At 37.8% G+C, this 25,653-nt stretch overlaps 2 protein-coding genes and 3 pseudogenes across 5 annotated transcripts; 2 read left to right on the top strand and 3 right to left on the bottom strand.

The window, feature by feature from the left end:
* Window positions 1-48: 48 nt before the first annotated feature.
* LOC147519102 (protein FAR1-RELATED SEQUENCE 5 pseudogene) lies at window positions 49-954 on the bottom strand (annotated as a pseudogene).
* Window positions 955-2,006: 1,052 nt separating this feature from the next.
* Window positions 2,007-4,703, bottom strand: LOC147519103 (uncharacterized; annotated as a pseudogene).
* Window positions 4,704-5,317: 614 nt separating this feature from the next.
* Window positions 5,318-8,211, bottom strand: LOC147519104 (protein CHUP1, chloroplastic-like). Its single transcript, XM_086594836.1, has 5 exons — window positions 7,844-8,211; window positions 7,633-7,744; window positions 7,469-7,521; window positions 6,953-7,093; window positions 5,318-5,398 (listed from the first exon to the last, which is right to left on the bottom strand). The coding sequence occupies exons 1-4, from the start codon at window positions 7,966-7,968 to the stop codon at window positions 6,976-6,978; spliced, it is 408 nt and encodes a 135-aa protein (XP_086450962.1). The 5' UTR covers window positions 7,969-8,211; the 3' UTR covers window positions 5,318-5,398; window positions 6,953-6,975.
* Window positions 8,212-12,003: 3,792 nt separating this feature from the next.
* DEG5 (DEGP protease 5) lies at window positions 12,004-21,633 on the top strand. Of its 3 annotated transcripts, none has more exons than XM_086590772.1 (8): window positions 12,004-12,412; window positions 12,479-12,625; window positions 13,395-13,457; window positions 13,611-13,700; window positions 18,939-19,061; window positions 19,615-19,702; window positions 20,023-20,097; window positions 20,632-20,768. In XM_086590772.1, the coding sequence occupies exons 1-8, from the start codon at window positions 12,146-12,148 to the stop codon at window positions 20,640-20,642; spliced, it is 864 nt and encodes a 287-aa protein (XP_086446898.1). In that variant the 5' UTR covers window positions 12,004-12,145; the 3' UTR covers window positions 20,643-20,768. The 3 variants fall into 3 exon arrangements, with proteins under 3 accessions (XP_086446898.1, XP_086446899.1, XP_086446897.1); XM_086590771.1 differs by lacking the exon at window positions 20,632-20,768 and adding an exon at window positions 20,773-21,633 and having other exon boundaries at window positions 12,005-12,412; XM_086590773.1 differs by lacking the exons at window positions 12,479-12,625; window positions 20,632-20,768 and adding an exon at window positions 20,773-21,633.
* Window positions 21,634-22,154: 521 nt separating this feature from the next.
* Window positions 22,155-24,033, top strand: LOC147519106 (F-box protein At5g46170 pseudogene; annotated as a pseudogene). The gene has a single exon (XR_015212003.1). The product of XR_015212003.1 is annotated as an F-box protein At5g46170 pseudogene (transcript).
* Window positions 24,034-25,653: the final 1,620 nt, after the last annotated feature.

Below are 25,653 nucleotides of genomic sequence, written 5' to 3' on the forward strand. Positions count from 1 at the left end.
TCAAAATCCTCATTTCTCTCATTTACTTCCATAGTCTCCAAGGCTTGTTCATACTTTCGAACAAAATCCATTAAATTGGTCGACGATTGATATGATCTTTAAAGAAACCATTAACTCCTTCACTATGACCCAATAGTGTTCAAACCAAAGAAAGAATGTAGTTCGATTGTACACAGGTACCCATGCCTCACGATCTTCATATAGCCCGGTGAGCCAAGAATTTTCACTTAACTTGTACTTTTCTATCAATGTGTCCCACCTTCTCTTGAAATCCCCAATTCTGATAGTAAAGCATAGACATTCTTTGACCGCTCTTTTGAAACTTAACTTTTTATAGTATAAGTGGCCTAACTTTTCACCAAACTTCTTTTTTATATGCCAATAGCATAGCCTATGGCGTGTAGTAGGGAAAACTTTAGGAACTGCAGCTCTCATAGCTAGATCTAAGTCAGTAATAAACGAAACTGGATCTTTTCCCCCCATTGCATTTTTCCAAGTCTGAAATAGCCATATAAAACTTTCTTCCGTCTCATCCTCTAACAATCCACATCCAAATTGGATTGTTTGAAAGTGGTGATTCACACCAGTGAATGGTGCAAACTGCATATTATACTTGTTAGTCTTGTAAGTGGTATCAAACGAGACTACATCTCCAAACTGTTCATATGACATACGCGACCTAGCATCAACCCAAAAAAAATTTACTGCTCTCCCTTTTGTATCACATTGTATCGCAGAATAAAACTGAGGATTCTCAACTTGTCTTCTTTGAAAATGGTTAAAGACCCACTGAGCATCCCCAACATCAAGTTTTTGCCTTATGTCACGAAGATGGTTCCAACACCTACGGTCATTAAAACCAGTCACATCACCTCCAAAAATATCTTTGATTTTGTTTATTTGTAGGTTTGCATCACGAAAACGTTCCACCATTCCCTTCACTGCATCAGGCATGTTTCGGTTTGATTTGAGGAACATTCTTTTTGAGGGCGAGACAAAAGTGTGATTGTGTTCATCACAAAATTGGCCAACCTCCCACTTCATTGTAGTTCGACTAAGTTTAACATACATTTGAGCTTTGCATTCCCCTCTCTGGGTTGACGTATTCAAACGCGGTCTGTCCACATCTTCATTTATTTTTTTCTTGTGAGACCCAAAATGTAAGCAGGCAAAAGAGACATTTGTCACTCTGTCACAATGTCTCCAACCTTTGTTAGAGGATCTTGTAATGGTAGAAAAACCTTTGCTTATAGCATACCTCTCTTAATACTGTTTAGCTTCATCACTTGAACCAAAAGTCATCCCAACATAGGGTGTCTCTATGACATCATTGGATTTCCCATTTTCTTCGACTCCAACATAGTGCCCGGTAACCTCAAACTCATCCACATGTGACTCTTCCATTTTTCACAGCACCTAAAACAATGATATAAGTGCATTATTAAATTGAATTCATGACTAAGAAGAAAGTGACCAACTTTTGACAAGATTTACATAAATAATTAAAAACAAAATGAGTACGTAGATACCCAAAAAACCAATCAAAACAAAATTTTAACCAAGTTACTCTCTTTCAATTAGAGGAAGTGTTTCGAGAAAAGCAAACCTTTTTGTCATTGAACGTCGTATCGGTCGTGGAGGGGAGAAAAATCTAGTTTGTTAAGATTTTTTTTCTTGTTGTTTGATCTAAAAGATACGAGAAGGTGAAAAAAATAGAGTGGAATACGTGGGGTTTTTTTTTGGCTTGGCTTGAGCCGTTTTTTAGCACAACTTTATCGCCAAAATTAATGCCAACTCACTCTATCTAAAAACCATTAGATTTTGTATGATGTGCGGTCAAGATCTGTTGTATGAACTGTTGTATGAAAGTCATTGTATATATATATATATATATATTCTAACTTGTTCTATATGTGTCCAATGAACACCAATAACCAAGATCACAATAAAGATTTAATATATAATAGTAGGCACTCCTATATTCCGACCAAGTAGAACTCACAGCCTTAGGGTTCTGACAGTCTTCTAGTTTGTGCGGTTGGTACCTTTGGTTCAGGTGTAGTCACATCTTTTTCTTTCTTTAGCTCAAGTAGTGATGACACTGAGCGGCTTAATTTGTTTACAACTAAGTGACCACTGTTACTAAGTCTAAGTCTGCTGGGCTTACTGACTTTCTCGGATTCGTTAGATCCACATAAGCAGTTCTGATGGGTAACTTTTGTATAGGCGACAATGATTCAGGATCTGAGTCACTGAACTTTGATGCTTTATGTGAGTTTGGAGAAAGCTTTGTTGGCAACCTTGGTTTCATCTGAGAGGGATGTTGTGATCCGAGCCTCTTCCTGCAATTCTTTTTTGCCTCTCTCTTTAAAGCTAGGACACATTTTGAAACTGTCTTTGGTTCCTATCTCCCTCCAACAATATAGCTCACAGTTATAATATTGATCGGCGAATGGTGGAATGGTGGTTATTCTATCTTCTATTTTCGGTTAGAAAAGGATCTACGGAATTAAAAACTTGGAGTAACTTCATTAATTGGTGGATAGAGGTATCAAGGAGTTACGTTCAACCACATACAAAAATAAACAATCAATTAAAAACAAAAAAAAAAAAGTAGAGAACTCACTAAGTGTTTCCCTATTTAGTACAACAATTTTTTATTGAGAGTTAAGTAGTTAACAACAGAAAAATATTCACATTGGGGCACAACTAACATTAGACTAAGTTGTATAGTGATCAATACTATCCTTTTTTGAAGTTGTATAGTGATCAATTAATCGACCGGTGAGAGTACCAACTCTCTGAATCGACAAAGATCTCTCTAGAAAAGATTAGTATGAATTGACAAATTCATCAAAACCTTCAAGATTACCATGCATGTGTAGGATCGCCAACATTTGCAAGAGAAGAGAAGATAAGTCGGTAGAGGCACATTGACATATGAGTATCTCTCATCCAAATACTGCACTACCTCGGCCGTGATGTTCGCCTAGCTATGGGCATGGGATGTGAACACAGTAAACCAAGCTTCAACACCAACCCCATTTCCTCAAGATTGTAAATTGAAATCCCTTTGCAAATTTATATCGAGAGTGTCCAAATATTTTTAAGTGGCGCAGAAACATATTCATGCCTCTTAACCCTACTAAACTCTTGTAACCCGACCAACACAATGTCTAGGCTGGGTTGGGCTGGGGTTGCCAGGATTAAACTCAGCTTTGGGTTCACGCAAGTTGTGTTCTGCTTCCAGCCATTTCAACTCTTCTTCTTCTTGAAATTAAATAGTTAAGTTTATATAAGTCAAGACAATATGAACACAACACACTTAAATGCTAAAGAATAATATATTCTAGCCAAGCTCAAAATCGTTCATTTCTCAAATGTTTTCTTTTTCCAATATAGGCAATATATATTGGCTAAAAAAAAAAAAAAGGAGCTATACATTTTCTTTTTTCATTTTCTGAAGATCAGCTTTGAAGGCCCTTAGATTGATTGCTCGTGCTTGTGCTTCTATTGAAGGACCCAACTTAGAGGGCTTCCCTTTCCTAGTCGCGGTCTCTATCTTCCTCTTCTCCAGACTATCTTGACCTTTTGACTTCTTATCCTTGAATAACTCCTTTTGCCCTTCCTTAACATCCCTCACTGTATCATATTGGGTTATGTTCTGTGTACACTACCAACATCATCAGCTTGTACCTGCATATCATAGTCTATTGCAAGGTCATAACCAATTGACTCCCACTCTGTTCCACACGCTCGAATCAAGCTCATATCTTCTGGTTCATAGCTGATATGACTTTGGACTCTACTGGATGGGTCTTCTGTGTCCAGCTGCCCTGATGGAAACTCAGCATCCATATTAATAGGGGTTCGGTTGTCAGTTCTAGTTTGATCTTGTAAGCCTAATCTAAAATGAACTACAAATGATTCATCAATCACAGCATGTGGTGGCCTCCTATCCCAATTATCAGAAGAATGACCAAGCTCATTTCCATCCAATGGGTCTGATTGTGAATTCATAAGACCAAATTGGTTTTCTCGCCTATGGACCATAAAATCATCTTTAGTTAGCCTCTTATGTCCTCCCCTTCCACCTTCCAACTCTTTTTCATGTACATTTGCTCGGTTGTTACTAAATTCTCCACTGAAGTCTCTTCCAGAGGCCACCAATTTCTCACTTGATGTAGCGAACATTCGGGTAGCCTTGTGACTGTTTATATCTAGATCGATCATTCTCCCATCATGAAGTTCCCTCAATTCTAGTCTATGGGGAATTATAGGATCTGGTCCTGTTTTATTTTTCGGTTGTTTCACTTGAGCCTCATTTTCCATAGAAAGCATATTTTGATCACTATTATGCACATCTTTGTCATCATTTCTCAGTAAGAATTTCTGAAATGCTTGCCAGGATTCACCATCAGCTTCTTCTCCATAAACTCCGACGTCCTTCCCAAAAGGGCTATATATATTGGTAGAGCTTGTATCTTTTCCTCCAATTTCAGAAGTTTTAGAGTTCCTAAGCTTCATCTCATCTTGAAACTCATCATCAGTTTCACGGTCAGATGCTGATTCTGACTCACTCCATGAATTATTCTTTTCTTTGAAGTGATATAGTTGATGTTCCGTATGACAACTATGCCCCACTTGTTTTTTACTCTCCCGACCACCTTTTCTCCGTGGTTCCCAGCCTTGTGAACCTTCATTCTCAAACTCAGAAACATCCTGAGGCCTCATTCTCAGGAACACCCGTTCCCCGGACTGACGATTACGTGTTCTTGTCTTTACTCTCCATGGATTGTCTCCTTTGTCCCACTCTTTGTGTGGGAATATATATATATTCTAACTTGTTCTAGATGTATCAAATGAACACCAATAATTAACCAAGATCGCAATAAAGATTTAATATATAATAGTAGGCGCTCCTATATTCCTACCAAGTAGAACTCACAGCCCTAGGGGTTTATACGCTTTCTTCTTCAATTCGTCAAGTTTTCTCCAAAGTTAAAAGGCCTATGAAAGTGTATTTCTCATATCTCATCACAGCTGACAATAATTCACTTTCCAGCCGTTAAAGTGTGTGAACTCCACTTGTTTCATTGTTGTCACAAAGTAGCCTACGACTTTGATCGAAGTAGAATTGAATCACATAATCAAACAATGTCGGTGTTATGAACAAAACATTTTTTTTTAATAAATCAATATTTCTAAAATTAATCAATAATGCAAGCAATTATATATACAAAATAAGTACAAAAACAATAATGGATTGACTGGCAGAACACACCTTTTCATCAAAAACTGCTTATCCCATTGACTTCATCGTCACTATATACTTAGTCTGGTACAACAGGAGTGCGCTCCTCGATGCTTTTACTCCAAACGATTGTCCTTGCTTTGTCTGAAGCAATAATGAGGGAAAAAAAGGGAAAATGTTAGCAAGCTAAAGAAGGCATTATGACACATGAAAAGGAAATGGGAAAACTGCCTTTGAAAGTTTGAAAACAATAACAATGTGACATTAGATACATCTCATAACTCTTAGCTTCAAGTTTGCAGACAAAATACTCGTGTGTATAGCAGTTATTGTGATCAACATAGCAGTTAGCATGTTCAAGTCCGCAAATCCCCATGCAAAACAGTATCTACCATATTCATCCACACAACAACATGGGATGAATGGGAGGGGACAGGATAAAAGGGGAGGGGACAGGAATACATGGGAGGAGAAGGATCATACTTGTGTGGGTTCTGGCCTTTCCTTATAGGGTACAAAGACAGGTGATCCCGCACTTGCCAGTGCTATTGCTACTACAACCTAATTACGTACAGTCTAAACAAATCTACCCATTCGCTCCCTATAGATGGCTTCTCATATGTTCTTCACTATCGATTAGTCTAAAACATTGTTTGTGAAGAACATATGAGAAACCATGATGCCAACATATGTACATCATATTGTCTTTGTTTATCATTTAGTCTTAAGTCACCACAACCAAATACATTACCTGCTTCCATTCTCAGGTTGCCGTCTCATAATATGAGAAAATGTTTACCAAACTCTGGGAATAATATAAAGCTCTATATATATAGCAGTTATTATCAATCATATCACGCGTTTCCGAAGAATGGGGAAAAAAAGAAAAACTTGTAATTATAGGTATGATACTCACTCGTAGTCGCAAAGCCATATCTGAGTTAAGTACGATTATGGAAATTATCAAAAGAAATTGAAACGATTCCCTCATTATGTGGACAAATATATTTAACGATATTCATCTTTTACTCTCTTGTGATATTGTTGTAACAATTTAGCAGGAACTAATGGGATAGTTATAGGTTCTTCCATTTTCACTTCATCTTCTCCTTACTTTTCCAATTGTCTCTGTGTTAACCAAGGGTCCTACATATGCCAGGCTTGCTTTTTGTTTTTAGTGGCCGGACTTAAGGGTTATGCATTGTATGTGTAGTTGGGATCTAAAGTAGACAATCTTGTAGGCTGGACATTGTATTTCTAAAGGTGTGTCTAGACTGGTGAGATATATTTCTAGTGGCAGACATGGCGACATTACCTAGCTGATCAAATGGATATCAAGTTAGTGTCGATATTGTACTACAAATTGATCACCATTCTTAGTGTGACTGCCGACTATCAAAATGAGCTTATCTCCATTGTCAGGCAATGAACTATCATTTCTATCCTTCACATGTGATAAGCACAATACAATCCATATACTATAGTACATGGATACCTGGAGTATGTAGGCTACTGGTTGTCCAAATATTTTGCTAAGTATTAGCAAATAGTAAGAGAAAAATAAAATTGAAAAAAGAAAATAAATGATTAAGATGAATCACTGGAGCTAGATTGAATACTAAGTTAGAGAGTAGCATAACAGTGGACATGGAAAACTAATGATATTCATATAAAATTCAAACAGTAAGAATGTGTTACCTTTGCATTCGCAGACTATGTCACTAACAGCCGTGATAGACAATGTCTTGGTATGGTATCAATAAGCACAAATTAGGATATCCACATTTATTGAAATTTGCCACCATGTAGTTCACATTGGATTTTCCCTGCTTCCAATACCTGTATTGGACAAACATTTTCTTCAACATTCTCTTCAATGCATGTATATCTGGAATGAGGCATAAAAGGGGAGCAAATAGATGGGAAAATACATTACATCTATTGAGGCAATGTTGACATCATGCATTATGAGACTAAAACTTCTTACAATTCATAATTAATACCTAATCTTGACTCTTAATAGCTATTAATCTTCGGATTTGAATTCTTATCTTTCTTTAGGTTATTTAAAGTTGACTATTATCTGGATGGTAGCTTCCTAGAACTCATAAAAAATTTAGTAAATGTCTGTTCATATTTTACCAGTCATTGAAAGTAAGCAAGGATGAATACACTTGAAGTTACGTATTAAGAACTATGAAACATCAAACATACCGTATCTCATGTATCATGTATTTCCTCTCCAACTGTACTGATGAGAGCTTGATCTGCATTTGAAAGCAATTGCTATCAGTTCCAAACATTAATGATGAATGGCTCTCACACATGCATGGTCCAAAAACCCATATAACACATACAATTTAAAGTGATAATGGTACCTTGCCAACTACACCCGAGTCTTGCAACCAATCAATTGGAATTCCAAACTCTCTATATCGTGACATGGGCATGTCTCGTGTTCGTAGGAATGCCCACACACTTTGTTCCACCCTAAAACAATGAGCCAATGTATAGTGAACAATAGTCTTTGGTAGGTTACAAAATAAGACTTAAATGAAGTTGATATGATCCCTAGCGAAAGAACCATACATTTCTTGTAATGAGTACATTTTCTTCATAGCGACTTCACAGGGGAGTTTTTGATCATCAACAAAAGAAATGACTCTCTTCCCTAATTTCATCAGATCCTGGTATTCAAAAGATGCCTCTCTCATTGCATGATGCCAATCGAAATGCTTCAGAACAGAACGCTCATCAACCTATGATGAAAACAAAAGTGTACAGGTATAAGTGAAGCATAAGTATAATGTGTGAAGGATTCCTTGACTAACATTTAAACCCTTGAAGTTCTTATCCAAGCTTCATTAAAATAGCAATTGTATGGTGTTCTTATCATGTGTTTAATTACACCACAGTGGCCAAACTGTTGGCAAAATCAATGGTTGTGCATGTAACTATCGTGCACGATCAAGAAAATCTTCTCACCAATTGCTCAACCTAAAATAAATTGCATGAATTTTACATGCAGACACATTCACAAATGCCTAATTAGCTAATTCACCTAATTATATATCGAGGAGTCAAAAGAGAAAATATCACAACTATAATATTCGTTGAGAATGATATATAAACCATTTAACTTGTCTCAAGCCTGGAACTGTATGATAAGCAGTACTTCAAGTTCTTCTTTATGCTTTTCTAATTGTTAAAAACACCAAAATATTAGAAAATGATTGCTTAAAAAGTATCATATTTGGCACTTCACTTAAGAAAAAAATTAATAAATTAAAGCTATTAAGCTGATAAACTTTATGATCAATGAACCATATCAGTTGCATAAGACGACAAATTGCCTTATCAATACAAATGTGACCAAGATGATAGATTTTTCTTACTGGGTTTGTACAGAGTCACGCCAGTGACTTCAAGGCATTATAACAACATGATTTTGTACCTCATATATAACCGCTAAAATCACAATAAAATGGGTAAATCCAATAGCCAAAGCCTTGCTATAAACCTGTCTATATATCAGACTCTTACACTCAGATGAGATATCGAAGTTATCAATAATCATAACCACACAATGAATACTCAGTTAAAGTTCTTGAGTGCCCACACACACAGTCAATGAGATACCCAAAACCCTCATTATACACCCGCGAAGAATGCATCTAGCAAAACACTTCGTAGTTAATAACCACATAATAAGAAAAGTTAATTAATCATTCTACAAACTGCAATTGACATCACTTATGTATACCATAAATCTGCTTACACATAAATTGGTTGCTTAAAACTACTCAAATCCACATAAGTTTGGTTCTTACTCGACCTATCTCTAGAGGCGGTGAAGATTGTCCACTGCACAAACATAGGAATCCAAAATGAAGTTATATTGAAATAAAGTTTGTCTGTTCTCTTTAGTAGCTGATGGTGGGAAAATATATTCAATAAATCAAACAATTAACTAACCTTAGTTCCAAATTAGCATAGATGCATAACGATTCATGGCCATTAAGCAATTCTTCACTCCTTTACTTCACTCTTTCTAAACCTTCTAAGCAAATAAGTGAAGAAGGAAACACCTCAATTTGATGAAAATTTTACAGATTGAGGGATGACAACGGACACATTAGTGATATTGGTTGTTGCCTAGGCCAGTCTATGCTCCTTCAATTTTTTAAATCTACTTGTAGCTTAATCACCTGCGGATCATGAAAGGTTTCGTTTTTTTTGTCAAAGATGGCATCGAGATTCGGGTCTTTGCTGGTCATTATGACGATGGAAGGGTGAGAGTGAGATTTGGGAAATGGCTCCCAACTTAATGAAAAACTTTGTTTACTTATCAGTTCTTATAGCTACATCATTGATGCGGAATTTCTCAATGCAATTCATCCATAGTCATTACATAAGCAACTAAACGAATACAAAATCTAAACATAAGAGAGGGTATAATGCTACCTATGCTCCAAAGCGGCTTAAATTCTTCGGCCATTTCCACAAATAGGCAGCCTTTGCTAAGCACTACAACAAAAGCTAGCACAGAAAATATATGGTATAAAACAACATGAATGCATGAAATAATTCCATAAACTTAATAAATAATTAAAGGTAGATTTTGAAAGTAATTAATACTAAATACTAAATAGCAAACAAACTTTTTCAAGAGGCAAGAAATAAATATAAATAGTACACAAAATATCAGAGGGAGTTATAGTTCCGAGCTTTAGAGTTTAGAGACTAATACCCTATTCGGTGAATTGGATTTTCGAAAATCCATAAACAATTTGATATTGGTAGTCAATTCGAGCATCATTAAGACCTTGTACTCAACTGGAACGATGCTTATTTGCCAAGGGAATCCTTTATTTGCAGTGTATGTTATCTATTCTCTGTGAAGTACTGGAGTTTTTTAAATTTCATTACGCTCTAAGAAAGTGAATTAAGCGTGAAATGTATTGTTCTCAATTTCAATTTTTTTTGCTCCATGCAACCTCGAGTAGCCAGCAGATGCATCATGAACATCTCAAATAATGATGATGGGACTCATATTTATCGAGTAGCTTGGTTTTTTGTCTGAGATCCAAAGTGTCAAATTTTATAATAATTTTTGTCGTGGATTTTTTTTTTTTTTTTTTTTTTTGGGAGCAATCGCGAGTTTTTGATTTTGGGAGCAGTCGTGGATTTTTTAGGCGGGTTTCGTTCTAAGTAGGAGACATCTATCGCAGTTTTTTTCTCCGTAATCCCTCTCTCCTCCTGATTTCTCGTGAGTAAATAGGGTACTTAAAATTTCCCTACGTCGACACCCTCATATCGCAGCAAAAGGGAACAGATTGATAAATTCTAAATTAAATCAATTAATTTCAATCACACGATTGATAAATATATACAAAGTTAATCATAAATATTCAAGTGAACAAAGTGAACATTTTTGGGAGAGGTGGGGTACCTTCACTCTCTTTCTCTCTCTCTTTTCACTTTATGCTCACTCCCACTCTCGCTCTCCCTCATTTAGTGATCGGGAGTGAATTCTTGGTTTAAGTTTCCAATTAAACTGGCAACAACCCTCACCACTCTATTCTTCTTCACTTAGGGGTTGTTTGTTTTTTTTGAATTCAGCATTCAAAGCCTCTTAAACTTAAGTTTTAAGCATTCAGAGGCTCAAAACTTGTTTGTTTTTTTTAAGTAGTTTAAGCATTCACCACTCTTTTTAGCATTCAAAGATTCAAAGACCAAAATTTTTCCTCAATCTTTGAATTCTAATACTTGAAACAAGAAAGTCCCTTCTTGCCCTTTCTTAAGAACCCAATCTTAAGAACCCATCTACTTTCCTACCTTGACTTTTATGGCTTCAAAATAAGTTCTTCAAAATTTGATGTTGGCGTCACGGGTTTTTTCATTTTTTTGGGTGAATGATATCCACTTTGTTAAAAATAGAATTACATATATATATTCTGAAAATAAACAAAATATGAAAATAAACGGTTAAAATATATTTGTGAAAACATATTTTAAATAAATTTATTTATCATTTATTTTTTTCGATAATCCATCTCTTCTCCTCAAATATAATATATATTTTGTTTAACAAGAAATCAAGTTAGTGTTTAAAATAGATAGCATGAGTAAAATTGTCCTAATGATTTATATTCAAATATCAGAGCCGAGTTATTCTAACGAAAAACAAACATGTTTTTAGAATTCAAAGAATCAAGATTTAGCATTCGGAGAATGAGCCATTCAAAGATTCAAAGATTCAAAGATTCATAGGCTCAGAAAAACAAACGACCCCTTACTGAACCAAACCCAACTCTCTCTCTCCCCCACCCCGCCACAAATCCATCTCTCTTCTCCACTCTCAGCTCACGCCCCACTGCTTGCAGTTATCTAGTCAAGTGAGCGGAGCGAACCTTCTTGGCAAAAAGGGGGTACACCGACAAAAAAAGTATTTGGTTGGTTTCTATATGTCTGTCCTCATATCTTCTATTATCTTCGTCCCTCTCACTCTCCCTCTCCACGCACTCTCAATTTCCCTCGTTCTCTCTCCTTTTCCCTTTCCATCTTTTATTCTCAACCAAATCCAACTCTCTCTCTCCCCACTACAAACCCATCTCTCCCTCTCTCTTTCCACCCTCCACTGCCTTGCAATTATCTAATATTAAAATGTCATCTTATCGGTTGGGTAGAGAACAAATCGAAACCAAACCAGTATCTTATCGGTTTAGTTTGGTTTCGGGTTGGTGGGGCAAACAAAATTACTAAAATGGCAAAACCCAAACTATTTTTTTATCGGTTTGGTTCGGGTGGGTTATCAGGATATCGAAACTGATGAATTTTAACAAATAAACAAAAAGGACAAGAATATTTTTGGGTACAACTACAAGCAGTATGGTGGCCTTGCCATTGGGTTCTCTCCAGGCTTCATTAGCACCTCCTCCAACTTCCCACACTTCTTCTTCTTCTTCAACTAACAAGAGTAGTTGTTGTTGTTTATCTACAACAAGAAGAAACTCTATATTACTTGCTTCTTCTATATTAGCTACATTTCTGGATTTCTCACTCACACACTCACTTCCATTAGCAAGAGCACTTGATGATTATGATACTGATGATGAGTTTCAGCAGCAAGAAGAACGAATGGTTCACTTGTTTCAGGTTCCTCTCTCTCTCCCCTCTGCACTAGATTTTGTAGCAGTGCAATCTTATTTTTTATTATTGTAGGAAACTTCGCCTTCAGTGGTTCTTATTAAGGACATAGAACTAGAGAAGAATTCTAATAACAGTAATGAAGTCATGCTACTGGATGATGAAAATGCCAAAGTTGAAGGTACAGGTTCTGGCTTCATTTGGGATAAGACTGGCCACATCGTACGTATTTCCCATCTAATTTTCATTGTAGTGTATATTATTACTTGGATACTACTTTTATTTCCACAAAGTATATTGATGCCAATGTCTGCCCTGAGACTCATGGCAATTATTTTCATGGTGTTATACCACGCATCTGGGTTAGAATAAACTTAACCTCGCCCAAACACCATTGGTTTTTCATGATTTACATGGTTTAGTAGCATTGCCCACATCTAGTAGGTAATAGCCTTGCATTTTATCTTTCATATGTTGATGGTGGCTGTTTTGAAATTTTCTTTTGCTAATATGAACTATTCATATTACAGTGGAAATTAAACAGTCAGGTAGTTAACTAAAATTAGCACTCATGAACAGTATGGCTGTCTGAATTTAAAAGAATCTCTCAGTACCGTTGTCACCATGGACTGACACAAATTGATGGCCTTGCTCTCTTTTAGAGAGTGAAAGTGTTTAGAGGTTAAAATGTTTTTAAAGAAGCCATGTTCTTAAGTCTTAAGCTCGGCCAGAAATGGTCCATATAGTACTGAAAAATAAAGAATAAGATAATTGTTCATACATCAGTAGATCATCACCAGACCTTACTGGAACAAGACGTATCAATTAAGCTAAAGTGGGGCATTATCACCATTCTGTATAGCTTTATTTCCGAGCAATTAAACAAAAACAATAATCTGGCATTGGCAGTATGGGTTTATCTGGCAATATATGAAGTATTTTTTATTCTTTGGCAGCTTTTTGTCATTGACATTTTGCATTTGCCTCACAGGTCACTAATTATCATGTCATAGAAAAATTGGCTACAAATGCAAGTGGACTTCAGCGTTGTAAGGTTTCCTTTTTAATTCTTGTAGTGGTCTTTCTTTTCTCTCGTTTTTGAATGTGATTGATTACTAAACAGCGATGTTTTAGATTGATTTAATGCACTGGCCTTCTTATTAATGTACTGATATACAACAAGCGGAATTCCTTGTTCCTTTTGCAGGTATATTTTGTAGATACTAGTGGCAACCGCTTTTCCAAGGAAGGCAAGCTTGTTGGTTTTGATCCAGCATACGATCTTGCTGTACTGAAGGTATTCATTGTTTTTAAACTAAGTTACATTGACATGGACATGTGTGCCCATATCCGACACGGATACGGAGTGTCTAACACGGCGAAATATAAAAAACTAAGGTATAGCACACACAATATGTGTCCGTGTGTGTCCGATACGGACACGTGGATACGTATCCGACACAGATTATTTTTGAAATATGGTGTGTCCATGTAACATAGTTTTTAAAAGACTAGCATCTATTGTGTACTACTATGCAGAACTGTATTGAGGCTAGCTTGTTACAGACTTACAGTTGGTGATAGTTTCAAGGTTTCCACCTCATGAGTCTGTATACCTTGTAGGAAGTTCCCCAAACAAGTGTGCGTGCGTACTCTACTTTTACTAAGTTACTAGTATACCGTGTTTACTTGCTGCTATTGATAAACTACATATTCAGTAGACTCTTCATTAAGTTTAAGAAAGAAATATTTGAAATTCTAATTGGGTTCTAAACATAGAAAACAGAGATGATAAAAGTTAGGTCTCAAAGTAAGACCCATCTTCTATTTATAATAACTTGAGTTACGGTGTACATAGGTTGGGCCCAAGGATAGGCCCAATAGGACTAATATTACAATACTCCCCAAGTTCGGTGCGCAGAAGATATCCAATATCGACCCCCTTATCCAATGGAAGAGCGAAGATCGGCGAGTCCCAAAAAAATTTGGTTTGGTAAGAGTATCGATAATTATCAGTGCCTTATCCTAACAAAGGGCGGGGAGACAATCCCGAACTTTCTCCGCAGAAAATGCACATCAATCTACATGTGCTTTAGTCCAGGTTCATGTAGGGATGAATCTGAAGTTAAATGGATGGCGGCTTTGATTGTCCAGCGTTGAAATCACGGATGATCCTTTGGAAACCAAGCTCTCCCAAAATAGATCGCAACCACATAATCTCACAAGTGCCCAAAGCCGGGGCGCGATACTACCGACCTTCAGATGATCTAGAGACAACAGATTGCTTTTGGCTTTTCCATGAGATAAGGTGATTCCCACGAAAAAGCACATAGAAAGAGTGGAACGGTAACGATAGAACCTCCATAATCGAATCGGTTAGTTAGCATTCTAGGGGACCACCGTGAACACCGGTGCATAGAAGAGACCTAAGCCGAAGGCAAGACTTTGGATGTACTTGAGAATATGCTCCATCTTTGCATCCATATGAGATTGACGTGGAGCATGCATGAACTGACTAACTCTCTGCTTTCGCGGCATAGGCAATGTCCGGTCTAGTATTAACTAGATAAATAAGGCGTCCAACAAAGTGATAAAGGCGATGGATCGACAATAATGGTCCATCGTCTGCGCACCTAACCGGGTACCGTTAGGCACCATAGGAGTAGAAACGGGTCGACAACCCAAAGATCCCTTATCGGTCGGAAGATCTAGAACATACTTTCGTTGAGATAAAGAGATTCCGCTTGGACTACGTGCAATCTCAATGCCAAGAAAGTAACGTCTGGGACCCAAGTTTTAACCTCAAAAGACTTCCCGAGGGGATTCCTTAATTTGTACAATGCGATCATCGTCTCTGTAATAATAATGTCGTCCACATATACAAGCGGATAAGTCGGCCCCCGAGTTCCGCTAGAACAAACAATGTATGGTCCGAAAGATGGCACTGGTAAATCCATCTTGTAGCCTCTGCTGACCTCCATTTTATGAATCTTTGGTATTTGCTTAAGCCCATATAAGGACTTACGATACAAACTTTCCTAGCATACTCCCCTCACCCCGCGAAAGCTGGTTCCATTTCGTCTCCGGCCGGATCTCCGTGAAGGAAGGCATTCTTCACATCCAACTGATGAAGAGGCCAATCATAAGAGGCTGACCCATAGGGAAATAAGAAGTCGAACAGATTTTAACTTGGCTCTAAAGGAGCAAAGGTCGCACCAAAGTCACGTCCAGTGAGAATCCTTTAGCAACCAAATTGGGCCTTATATCGTTCAATGACCATCCGCCAAGTACTTCATTCTAAAACCCATTTGCATCCAACAGTCAAAGTCTTGGGAGGTAAAGCAACCATTTCCCAAGTCCGATTACTGCTTTCGAGGGTCATCTCACCGCTGCGATAAGCGGCTACCCAAATGGATCCGACAGAGCCTCGAAAAATCAAAATGTCGGATATCCGAATAGAGGAAACCGAAGTCGATATGTCGATAGGAAAGCGGATACACCCCGATAAAGAGACAAAGCTGCTATATAGGATGGTTAGTGGGAAAAAAATATATTTGTCCGGGGATGCACATCTGGAAGGAAATCGAGGGGCTCAACAACGAAGAATCAACAGGAGCAATCATAGGGAGTCAACGGTAGGAGCAATCCGCAATTAAAGATCACTAGAAGGTGAAGGAATGTTACGAGGAGATTATATGAGCATGTTCTGAGCATGAGGAAAGTCGCGGCGAGTATACACTGTAAAGGTTTAGTAGGAGGACCACCAAAGAGTATTAAAGACAGAATAGGATAAACAAACTCAGGAGAGCGCCTCCTATGGGAAGACAAAGATTCTAAAATGGATGTATAAGGACGAAAATATGCACTATGCTTTCGACAAATGTGACATCCAAGGTATGATAGAGGCGACGACTAGGTGGATGATAACAACGATACCCCTTGGACATAGGGAATACCCTAGAAAGACACACCGAATGGATTTATCATCCAATTTGGTTCATCGTAGGCCTTTTATCATGAACATAGCAAACCACGTGGATAAACACCCGGAATAATGGGAAAACGAACAATGTTCTATGAACTGCGGGGGGCCTTACCATTAAGAACTTCTAACCCTTATAAGTGTCGCGGTTTTGAAGGTAGACAACCTCTAAGAAGAACCGATAATGCCGATGGGGATTTTAGGAACATGCATACCTTGCAACAAACACCGAACTACATCCATAAGACTCGATTTTTTCGTTCAATGCACACCATTTTGCTTTCGGGTGTATAAGATCGAGTCGATTCTTTGAAGGATACCCCGATTGGTTAAGAGCGGGCGACAAATTCGTTGGAAACATACTCCTTCGATTATCGGACCGTATTGTCCGCTTGAACCACGATATTGAACCCTGTTTTAATGAGTTGGAGAGAAACTGAAAATAGGGAGAACTTCAGATTTCTTGCGCTAAATAGATCCAAGTACACCGAGTATGGTCATCTATAAAGGTCACGTAGTACTATGGCCGAGAGAGGGTAGTCACGAGGAGAAGGGCCCCAAACATCCGTTATGAATCACATCAAACATACAAGGAGATCTAGAAAGGCGAGGAATATAAAATTTCACGCATTATGTTTAGACAAAGAACAAGTATCACAATGAAAAAGAGTATTTTTGCATGCTTTTATTAATTCAGAAATAAAGTACATAGATACTTGAAGTTGACATGGCCCAACCGAAAGCATGCCAACTTTTCAAAGACTTGAAAAACAAATAACGGCCCGACACGCGGCAACACACTAGCATGCAAACTCGATCTTCGTGGAGCAGTGCTTACAAGGGGATCTCCAAAGTAGTATAGTCCCGCATGCTCATAGCCCCAAAAATCTGCTTCATACTTTCGGGTTTCAAGATAACAAGAATGGGGTAAGAAAACAACAAGCGTTGATAATCTTTAGCAAGACGACTAATGGATAAAGTTTAAGTGCTAAGTGAGGAACATGTAAGACCGACTCTAAAGAGATAGCGGGGATAATCGAACAAGTACCGCTACGGGTAATAGTGGTGTATGAGCCATCCATGAAAAAAGACATGATGTGAAAAGGGTGTGCTATCGTGACAATAATAATCTAGACTCACGGTCGTATGATCATTTGCCCCTAATCAAGGACCCAACCGGATGGAGGCGGGGAACGAATATGGAACGCAGCTAATGTACCTGCGGGCGTGATCATGGCGTAAGTACTAGATGTCCCCCACGTAGAGACATAGCATGCATAAAGGCGATCAATCTGCTTTGGGTAAAAGTCCCGGAATCCTCGAAACTCCCCACGAATGATGACTACCGTAAATATCGGCAATAGCCTGCCAATACGAGGTTTGTCTTGCCTCCTAAGCCCCTCGACCCCTCTTGGGGACGAAGCTCGGATGCAACCGATAGCAACTATCAATAAGGTGGCCACTGCCTTGCAATGATCGCAAAAGCGTCCCACGAGTGTTCCCGGATGGAACGAAGAGAACGAAAGCCAACGAAGACCCACGGGGTCGAAAAGTAGTAGCAACAAACGCCATCCGTCGATCGGTGACGGTGCATCGAAACCACCGGAGAAGAAGTAATCCGAACACGACGCTTCATGTTTCTCAATAATGGCATCGCCTTCACCAAGAGATGGAAGAGGTGCGATTATTGAAACTGAGTTTCGAATGGCTTCAAAATCGAGTGAAGACCAATAAGGAACCGATGAACTCTGTTTCTCCTCACGCTCAAGAGCGGCCATAATAGTAGGTGTCATACCGATAATACCGATAGGGAAGTGTAAGTAGAAAGCTCCTCCCAGTGGCATTCTTCAAGTACCCAAAGTAAGCTAAAGACCCGAAAGAGCCCCCGTGTGTTTCCCGACCCAACTCACGGTAGAGCTCATAAATTCGAACCTAATTTTTGTAGTAGCATACATTTCGGAGAGAGCAGCCCACAAACCATCAACAGTCTCATAAAAGGTAAACATCTCATAGACATCAGGCTCCATAGAGTAAAAGTTAGAGAGACAGTAAAAGTTAGGTCTCAAAGTAAGACCCATCTTCTATTTATAATAACAGAGTTACAGTGTACATAGGTTGGGCCCAAGTATAGGCCCAATAGGACTAATATTACAATATAAACATCCATCTTTTCGAACATAAGATATCTGTCATCATCCATTATCTTTTTTTCTTGAAGCTAGGATCTTCAAATTTTTGTTTTGTTAGAAATCTGATTATCTGAATTGCTGATCCCTTAGGACGTTAATTTCTGAAAGAATGAAAAGATAAATGATTTGAAGAAAGAAAGCAGCAAGGCCTACTGAAGATGCAAAAGGGAAAAATATATCTAATTTTTCATCGTAACAACTGACTTTAAAAAAAAATTATAATTTGGTATCAGATAACTTGTAATGTTCATACTTATACAGTTATACCTATATGCTAACTTTGTGTATATTGTTATGGAAGTATGTAAGAGATTTTCCAACAGGAATCTATTATCAGTACACATACTTTGGCTTTACGATGCAGGTTGATGTTGAAGGGAGTGAACTAAAGCCAGTCATGCTCGGTACATCTCGTGATTTGCATGTGGGCCAGAGTTGCTTTGCCATTGGAAATCCTTACGGATACGAGAACACTTTAACAACAGGGGTAATTTTTTTCTTTTTTAAAATCCTTGGTGTGTATTCTGGTATATGTCTATGGCAATTGTTTTATAGCTCTAGAGACAAAAATTGTAACTAAGACTCTTCTTAATATGGAACTTAGTTAATATGCGATCAACTACCTACCATTCAGGCACTTCAACCTTTTACTGGTTGAACATCCATCCTTTTTTAGATGTTAGGTGAAGTGGAAACTCATATACTCTTTTTTTATTTTTTCGTGGAATTGGCGAACTCTTATATGTTGTTCATCAGAACATGACGTATGAAGTAAGCGAGGCCTACAGGGAAACAGGGTAAAGCCTAAAACATGAGGGTGTGATAACCAGGAAAGTGAAATGGTCGATCAAGAGAAGAAAAAAAAAACTCTAACGACAGGCCTCATCAAGAGTTTCCTTGTCAAACCACGACCAGTAATATGCTAGTTAAGTTAAGATATCTGCCAAAATAATTATAATTGGAACATTTCTAACATGTATGCACGCAAAAATGACTTTTTCTTACTTGCTTCTCCCTATAAAATTTCATGAAAACCGCAGGTTGTTAGTGGATTAGGCAGGGAGATACCCTCTCCAAACGGGAGCGCCATCCGAGGAGCTATACAAACAGACGCTGCTATTAATGCTGGTAAATTTACGTTTCTCTTCACCTTTTACTTACTCCATGCATCACCAACCTTCAGCTAATCTAGCAAATGTGAAGAAAGATATCTGACAACAAAATAACTCCTTTATTGCTGTTAAAGCCAGCATGTAGATATCTGCTGAACTCCATTTTATGACTTATTATAGAAGAAGATATTAAAGAGAGCTAAAGAACCTAGAATGGCTTGATACATTTCTTTTTGGTCCTTCGTTCATACTCAACCTTCATAATACATTTATTCACTATTTGTATACGGGGTAAGTTATTTACAACTCATCTTGATAAATCGTCATTTGTAACAGGAAATTCAGGTGGGCCATTGATTGATTCATATGGGCATGTTATCGGAGTGAGCACAGCCACATTTACTCGGAAAGGTGAAGAATATTCTCTCCACTATTTTGTTTTTCTGTATGGCTTAGGAACTTAGCTACATTGGAAAATACATCGTTAAATCTGACCACAAATGTCTGTTATTTCTGAAATGTCACTTCCTCCATAGTCAAAGTGTTATGGTTATGCGGGCCCTTGACTGATTAATACAGCTATGCTACTGGCATTAGCAGACACTTTACTCCGAAAAGTGAAAGATGTTCTCTCTACTTTTTTTTCTCTGTAAAGCTTAGAAGCACGGCAGAAATAAATCAGTAAATCTTATTCAAAATGTCTGCTGTTGTGGAATGGCCACTCGTGTTTTCAATGTGTTATGATTATGATGGGTCAGACGATTAAATGATTTCATTTTCAATTCTTTTATTTTCTCATCTTTTACTTCAACTCTCAACTTCTAAAGCTTCCCTACCCATTTCCTACTTTGTACATAAGTTTTAATAGCTACTAAAACCATTCTAAAGATTGTACTCTGAGACGCCATGCTGTTCTGAAGTTACTCTTCAAATTTGTGGTTGTAGCATGCGGTTGACTTGGGATTGTTACAACTTAGAGCATATATGAACAAGCTAAGAGAGCACTTAAAGATGTCACCTAGCTCAGGAAGAATTATAATGTAAATTTTAAAATGTCTAAAATGGTTACATTTGCTCATTGCACAGGGTCAGGACTTTCTTCTGGTGTCAACTTCGCTATTCCAGTCGACACGGTTGTGAGGACAGTTCCTTACCTGATTGTATCTGGGACACCTTTTAGTAACAGGTATTGATTCTAATCTAGATTGTTGTATCTGTTATCTCTTTTGTAAGATTAAGACCAAGGCTTATAGTGGATATTCCCATGGATGATAATGTAAAAGGGGTTCAATGTTCTCAACTACAATTGTTGCCTAAAGTATAACTATGATATTTGTAACCCTTATAAGTCAAAGTTAATAGAAGGTGACCTCTGGGAGAAGATACCTGTTTCCTACTGAAAATTTTATTGGCAACTCAAACGGCAGAAGAACCAGCAATTATCTCTATGTTTATAAATATTAAAACTCAATGCATTCACGAACTTATAGTGCTCTACTAGCTCAAGATCTGAGAACACTTTAGGTTGGAGTTTCTCAAGTTCTCGACTGTGGAGTGATCAAGTATAAGGGTCACATTTCCTTGGAAACATGGGAACACTGTTCTTTTACTTGAGGAACGTATTGTTGAAGTGTTCTTTGCTCCCACTTCCCTGTATTATCTGGTTCTTTGTAGCAAGCTTCAGGAACATAGGCGGTTTGGTTGTGCTTTCCATATGCTCCGTATCCATAGGCAAATAAATGGGTTGCTGCAGCAAGTGCCTACAGCATAAGCAAGATGTTTTTAGGGGGGGACTGATATTCGTCAGAGGTGGATATGTTGTCACTGTGAATTACTTGAACTATGAGTTATGTATTTCTATGTCACATTTCACATCTAGAGTACGACCTAGAACGAGTGTATTTGTTTCAGTACTTTCTTTATTGATTTTCTTAGTAGCTTCCAAAATGTCTCTAGTCTCAAACAAACCCATTGGGAATTCGGGAGTAAGAAAGTGATAGTGTAATTTCCCTAAGCTATCCCCTAGATCCCCGCAGATGGTGCTGTTTTCCACTTTTCCAGGCCTTCAATGACTTACAGGTTCATAATCACATAAGATTATGTCAAGTTAACTAAGAGAACGTGGACAGGCTTTAACATTTTCTTTTTAAGTAACCTCTTTTGCCAGCGTTTATTGTTCTAACCTGCAAAAACAAATGTTGTGATGTATAATGGCAGAGAAATGAAGCAAATAAACACAATTGTAAGAACTTGATGTGAGACTGGCCTTGTAATGAATCCAAGACAGCTACCAAAAACAGTAGAAACGAAAGAATTCAACAGAAGCAAAAAAAAAAAATGGCAGTCAAGGACTCAAGGGTGTGTTACTGTTTTTGCTTTCAACATCTTATTAAGGATTTTAGTAGCTCAATTCTTCGAAAAAGACTTACTATCCTTAAAAATTAGGTGATCTAAGAAACGTCTCATAATTATCACACCTGTTATATTTATTATTGCCAATATAATTGGTGATATTTACACTATTTGGGGACCATCCTTCTCAGGAAGAAAGAACACAATCATTTCAACTTTTCAGCTAATGCAGGCAGCTACCCTTTCCAAAAAGGAATAGTCTCAATTTGCCATTGGTCCCCATTTCATCTTGATCCTTATTCTATGCTCAATATATTTATTATAAAAAATTATTTTTGGTCTCTATACCACCAGACCACCTTCCCTTTTTATCTTCTCTCTATCTCTCTCATTTCTCAAACTCAGACCTTCCTCTTCTTCTAGCTAGCTCATTAGGATTTCTATCCAATAGATCTGAACCATGTCTACTTCTCTACTCCCAGATCTGTCAAGCAAAATCTATCCATACGATCTAGACTCATCATACCAATACTCAATAATAGACCATTTCGACCGGTTACCTGACTCAATATTACTAATAGTATTCAACAAAATAGACGACATCAAAGCTTTAGGTCGCTGCTGTGTAGTTTCACGTCGCTTCCACGGACTAGTCCCACAAGTCGACAACGTAGTCGTTAGGGTCGATTGTGTAATTTCAGACGACGACACGTCGACTGCCGTCGTGACAGATAAATCACGTGCCGCCGGGGTTTTTGCTAATCTTATTCGTTTTGTTTTTAGTGGCATTGTGAAACCCATTCAAGTTATAACTCAATTTCTTGGCCCGAAGAAGTCTGTTTCTTCATTTGCGTTGTTGGGAAATGAGGATGATGAAAAGGCTAATGGTGTGACACATCATTCGCCTACGCAAGTATTGAAACATTTTAATGAGATTAAAAGTCTTCGAATCGAGTTACCTAGTGGAGAGTTGGGGATTGAGGATGGGGTTTTGTTGAAATGGAGAGCTGATTTTGGATCTACACTTGATAATTGTGTGATTCTTGGTGCATCCTCGGTTATTCAACCGGGGAAAGTGGCAGTGGCGCCCTCGGTTGGAGATAATGGTGGTGGGGATGGGGGGTTTTGTAATGCTAGTAATGGAGATGATAATGGAAGTATACCGGATTCGTTTTATACTAGTGGAGGTTTGAAGTTGAGGGTAGTGTGGACTATTAGTTCTTTGATTGCTGCTTCAGCTAGGCATTATTTGCTACAACCAATTATAGCTGAACATCATACATTGGATAATTTGATATTAACCGATGCGGATGGGCAAGGAGTTTTATGTATGAATAGAGCACAATTAGAGGAGTTGAGGGTGAAACCCTTGTCTGCTTCCACTGCGTCCAAGAGAACCCTTGTTCCTGCACTCAATATGAGACTTTGGTATGCCCCACATTTAGAACTACCTAATGGGGTTGTTTTGATTGGTGCTACATTGGTTGCCATACGACCTTGTGAGCAGACATTGGGTAAGAAGGAGGTTTCTGATGGGTCTTGGATATCGAGTGCGTTTGAGGAGCCGTATGGTACTGCGGTGAAGCTGTTAATTAAAAGACGAACTTATTGTCTCGAGATGAACTCATTCTGAGTGCTGTGGAAGCAGAGGTAAATTTTAAGTGTTGTATAGAATCATAACGGTGACTCTGTGTTAATATCTACTGTTCTGTTCTTCGTTTAGGACCACATGCGTTTATTGGTTTCTGTTGTGCTTTGAATGTCCTGGAAGAGTTTGTACAATCTAGATATGATTTATTAGTCACCAGATGGAAATTGTCAATATCTCATCGCTATTGTGCTGTATATTTTCTCATGGAAGATATTGGCTTTTGCTTCGTTACTCTGTATGTCTTGAATTTCATATATGAAGAGATTTTCCTCTTCAAATATATCTATCATGCAAATGTTAATGGAAAGGGGTTGTGGTAGTAAAGGCATTGAAAGTTTATTTCCTCTTTTCTGGTATTCATTACTGAGCTACATTCTTCATCTACCTCAACCTGATTTCAATACCAAAAGCCAACATAATCATATCTCTGTGATAGTAAAAAAACTTTATTATAATTGTCATCAAAGTTAAAATTGGCAGGTGTTTTCTTGATTTATTATTTAATTGGAAGTGGAAGATGAAGTGCATCTTCTTGATTCGTTTTTTAACACGTCCAATTGAGACTATTCTAAGATCCATCTGTTGTATTTATTTAATTGAATGGAATTTTCCTTGTAACAGCCATATGTTTATGTTTAGACTCACAAGTACTAGAAGTACAGTTGACTTTCTACTGTATCCGAATGCACATTTGTCTTTCTTGATTAAGAATTAAGACGTCGCATGCTACATTTTCCTTTACATTCATCTGTAAAGTTAAATTTTGACCGATGTTGGCAGATGGGTTTTATTGAGTTCTTCTGCAATATAAACAAAAGGATCTCTTAAAACCTTGATTATCCTAGGTTTCTAGACAGAATTCTACTCTGGCAATCTTTTTGCAGCGTGAGAAGCAGCCACTTGTTCTGTCAAGTGTCAACACATTTCTCCACATTTATCCTACAGAAAAACCAAGTTACAACTATGTTAGGGGACGTAGTAAACAAAACTATAGCCACTTAATATTGATAAAATTGGAGCGTAGGGATCAACACAAGCTTCAGGTTGATGCTCCTATCTTCACCCGACCTGTCACCCGTGTAATGCAACTAACTACTGAGTGACCGAGTGGGTGATTGCCATGGAGTCACAGCCACATAATGCGTGGGGAATCATACATGATTTAGGCAGTTGGGCTGGCAAGACCACCATTATGACGATGGCCATTAATCAGAGATGGGACACCCTGTAGACAGTAGACACAAAATATCTTATTTCCTCCCCAGGGGAATCATCAGATCAAGCATTGAGTAATCTATTCTCATCCAGTTGTTTGATTATAATTTTCTTGTAGGGATCATGTTCTTGCAAGTTGTCATTGCCTACCATGACTGATATAATATAAAGATAGTATGTGCTACTGTCTGTTGGAAAATTAATGTATAACATGTTTTCTCATTTTATTAAGGTGATTCTGACTTTAGTGGAGGTTAACTTTTAAAATAAGATACTTTTTTCCCTGATCCTAAGAATATTGTTTCGCATACGTGTCGAAATATACTCGAATAGATTGTTTGTGTGCATTCCCTCCATGGCCTCTAGTCGTGCACTCGTGCTCATGTCTAATTATTATTTCTTAATACAAGATTATGTTAGTGTATTTTCTGCCACTTGCTCAATGACTGATCAGGTCCATAAAAATTTCTCTCGAACAATAGGATTTAAATTAAGCATAATTCGTTATCTGTTTAGACTTTTATCTGACAGTTGCTCCCTTGATGGTGTATCAAAGGAAATGTATACCTTTTTCAATGGCATGAACTTGAGTTGGGCTTGATAATTGATATGACATTTGAGCAGCAGAACCAAACTGGTTTGGATGGGTTGCCCCACAGAGTGGATATAAAAACATCGGATATGAAGTTATGGACTGTGGAGAGGTTCTCACAAAAGATCCTCGCTGGAGTTTTATATGCCCCAAAATA

This window comes from Coptis chinensis, chromosome 2 (assembly GCF_015680905.1).
Source record: "Coptis chinensis isolate HL-2020 chromosome 2, ASM1568090v1, whole genome shotgun sequence".
NCBI classification, from domain to species: domain Eukaryota; kingdom Viridiplantae; phylum Streptophyta; class Magnoliopsida; order Ranunculales; family Ranunculaceae; genus Coptis; species Coptis chinensis.